At 33.1% G+C, this 3,741-nt stretch overlaps 1 protein-coding gene across 1 annotated transcript; it reads left to right on the top strand.

Annotated features, from left to right (window-relative positions):
- The first annotated feature begins 1,816 nt into the window (after positions 1–1,816).
- Positions 1,817–2,097, top strand: Tsp_02748 (ankyrin repeat-containing domain protein). The gene is made up of 2 exons (XM_003379028.1): positions 1,817–1,870; positions 1,927–2,097. Exons 1-2 carry the CDS (start codon positions 1,817–1,819, stop codon positions 2,095–2,097), a joined length of 225 nt encoding a protein of 74 aa, XP_003379076.1.
- The last annotated feature ends 1,644 nt before the right edge of the window (positions 2,098–3,741 follow it).

Below are 3,741 nucleotides of genomic sequence, written 5' to 3'. Positions count from 1 at the left end.
AAACTAGAGGTTCTGAAAGGTTTTCGGCAATTCAAACCCGTACGTGTCGAATAAATGGAATCGAAAGTTGCCATCTGCCTTTTTTAATACGTAGGAAAGTGTTTTATCAGTAACTTTCTTTAAATGTCAGCTATTTGTTTGAAGCAACGAATACACCACATGAAACATTCTTTATATTGGCTTATTGTTTTACATCTCTTTTCGCCTGCTATTTTTTTTTCATTCCAGGTTTCCTACGTTTTCATATCATTTTATTTTGCTGTAAATTGTTTCAGTATTGAAATGTAAATAATAACTGATGTTATTTACAAATGGAATACGAACTCACAATGTAACATTTCATGTTGCAATTCATCTGGTTGTGATAGTAGCAAATTTCGATTTGAACATATTATTTTTTATCATTTAGTAATACATTTCTCTGTGTGTGTGATTAATTTCCTCCTGTGTAAAAGTTAGCACAGTCTACCAAAGGCAATGTAACATTACTCTATTACCTTGAGGTTGAACGTGGCCCACATTACCAAATGTCATCGTTATGGTCATATCGTTTATTATGAGAAAGAATATTAGTCAAGTAAAGATCTCGAGTCTGCTGCTCAGTATCGCCTATGAATGGAATGTTATTTATATCATCATTCATTTTATCAGTGTGAAGAACTTTCTTCATAAAGCCCATTCTTTTCAACTCTTCAACGTCATGCATAATTAAAAGTAAGTTGCTTTTTAATAATTATACTCACGTTGTTTGTATGCAACACCTCAACCTATTTCTTATCCACGAAGTGATGCATTTCGTTTGTCTTGCTGAATCTTCGATGATAGCTCAGAATGTAATACAATATGAATATTTACCAAATTTCTTTCTAATACTTATCTGTTTTATCTGCAAATTACAATACATGCCATTTCTACTGCACGTTAATGAATAATATGAAGGCAACGACTGTGTGAACAGGTATTCATTGCTCTCTGATTGATCACTGTTATGTTTGGTGAAAGATTTTTCTAAAAATGTAGAATTTCTGTATATGTCTGTAGCCACTACTGTATTCAGTATAGGATATAGTTTTTACTTCAGTATATAGTATTCGCAAAAACTGCACGCATCTGTGTAATATTTTTCGATTCTTTGAAATGCACTTCTCCAGTACTAGTATTTTCCAACAATCTGATTCGAACGTTATTATTAGGGTAATGAAATTATAAACGTATTCATTCGAAATTAAGGTACAACAAACACATTAAGTCGTAGCAGTGTTGGAAACTTTCCTTTACTTGCTTTCCCTTAAAGATACTTCTTATCAGTCAGTTTTTTATATGGCAATATGAAGTATTACGCATTGTATTTGGTTTTTTAAATTTCTTTTGTTTAGCAGCTTCTGAAAGCAATTAGGTTATGTTACCCTCAAATTGCATTTTGCATACAATTATATGAATGTAAGCAAATTATCCTTCATCATAGCAGTAAAACTAATAAACATTTTGAAATAGGTTTATGCTATAGGGTTATTACTAAATGAAAATTAGTTTGTTCTACCAAGGGCAATATTATATACATTCACAACCTTTTAAAATTTCACCCCACGGCCATATAATTTATTCTTATTTAGTGTATCACGAGTTTTCTTGGTTAGTTATTTCGTTCGTCGCCGTAACGGAACGTCCTGAATTACAATTTCACTCTTGAATATTATATATAATGAAGAGGTATGTTATTCGATAATGCATTTTGATGTTGCATGACTACCATTGCATGACTTAACAAATACACGAAAAACCAACTAATTGGTTTTACCCCTCTAATTATACTAACATGAAAATGTTCTTAGCCATATATTACTTTTGCTATTATAGATGGTGCAGACAAGTACGTATTTAGCTCTGGACCGTAGCAACAGACTACATAATATATTTTCGTTTCAGAATTCACATGACTTGAATACTGCGTACACGTGTGATCTATATCAACAAGTACAATTTCTAATTAATGTTAGATTTGATATTTTATATGAAAATGTACCAATACAGGCATTACTGCAACATCGTTTTTTGATAACTTCAAAAGAGAGCCGATCACCATTTCCACATACTTAAAATCAAGTGAACATAGAAAGCATGTAAGCAATACAATGTTATTTTTATAAACAATACTGTGTATTATATCCTTTTCATAAATACCACCATGTAAAAGTGAAATAGCCATATTATAAAAAGTGATTGAAGACGAACGACAGTGCATCTGATTTTAATATTCAAACAATGTGTTTTAAATTCCTAAATCTGGATTTCTTTTCCGTGATTGAAAACGGTCGCGTAATTTTGACGGATGATAAAGGACATGTAAGTAAAAAGTTTGTTTCGCTTCACTCGTATTGAAATTTACATTAATATAGAACTTTCAAAAAAAAGAACGAAGCATATTCCACCGAAAATGCAAAATGGTATGTAAATTTTCCATTAACTGAGTTTCTTTTTCAAATACTATAAACGTACGCTTGTTATTTAATTCTTATTCCATAGTTATTTTTCCAGTTTTGAAGTATTGGAAACGGTTGAAGGTTTGAAATGCTGGAAAGAATAAAGACAACACGTAAGTATGAAAAGAAAGTCTGCTCGATCTAAAATTTGGAAATTGTAGGCAAACATATCAAGGAAAGGCTACAGCACAGTAATTACAGCTCTGAAGATAAATAACAGATCTGAAGATTCAGTACGTATACTTTACATTAACCTGTTGCTGCTTAATACTTCACAGATTTAATTCATCACCTTTACCTTTACTTAGCTCGAAGTATTCAACATGTCTGACTATTTTGGACAGAGGAACAAAGACATGTATGGAAAACACTTATGCTCACTTATATTCTGAAATTTTGATTAAAAGATGGAAGGTGAGAAATTTATCGTCATCTGTACTGATGAAAGTTAATTAGGGTATGGATATTTAACTTTAACTGAGTTGATAAAGTAATTTTATTCTAGAAAATTTTACGTTTTGTCCCTTGCGTTTTGTTTGTAACCAACGAACTGATGTCCCACTCCATACTACTCCACATATTAGCTCATGGACGCGCTATTTTTCAGGTCCCTCATGACTACCACTGGAATGACTGGAACTAGCACGCAAGAAAATGCACATTCTGCTACAAATACGTATCACTTGATTGTGCAGGAGTAGTTGGGCGTCACCACTACACATTGTGGTGATCACATCATTTAGCACTTCACACTCCTGGAAGAGCATCAGCGTCTCGACAACGTCAACAAGCCTAATAGCTTTCTAAACGACTTCGTCTAAGAATTCAGCAGTTGGAAAATATTTTCTGAAATCCATATAATCTGTGATAACAAACGTATCCTGGTAGCTAATGAAGAGGACATACGGTGGAAGTCAATTTCAGCTCCTTTCCGCCTTTATGAGTACGTGAGGTGTCAATCAGTTTATGGAACGAATCACAAATGATACACGTGTAAACTTGTATAAGTATACACAACTGTACGATTTTCAAGAAGTAGCTAACTATGCCTACTTTATAATATGCGAATTAAATCGTCCAGTGTCCCATTGGCTGTCACTATGATGCTTTCTATTCGCCCTCATCAACTGGAAATTTCATTGTCTCATTGGCTGCAACTATTACGCGTTTTATTCGCTGTCATCAAAGGCAAATTTCATTGGTACACCGGCTGGCAATAGGTCGCATTTCATTGGTCGCGTTTATATGCAAATTTCATTCT

The sequence above is a fragment of the Trichinella spiralis genome (genome assembly GCF_000181795.1).
Source record: "Trichinella spiralis strain ISS 195 chromosome Unknown Scfld2, whole genome shotgun sequence".
NCBI classification, from domain to species: domain Eukaryota; kingdom Metazoa; phylum Nematoda; class Enoplea; order Trichinellida; family Trichinellidae; genus Trichinella; species Trichinella spiralis.
The sequence above is the reverse complement of the archived record's forward strand: the minus strand, read 5'-3'. Positions and strand labels throughout refer to the sequence as shown.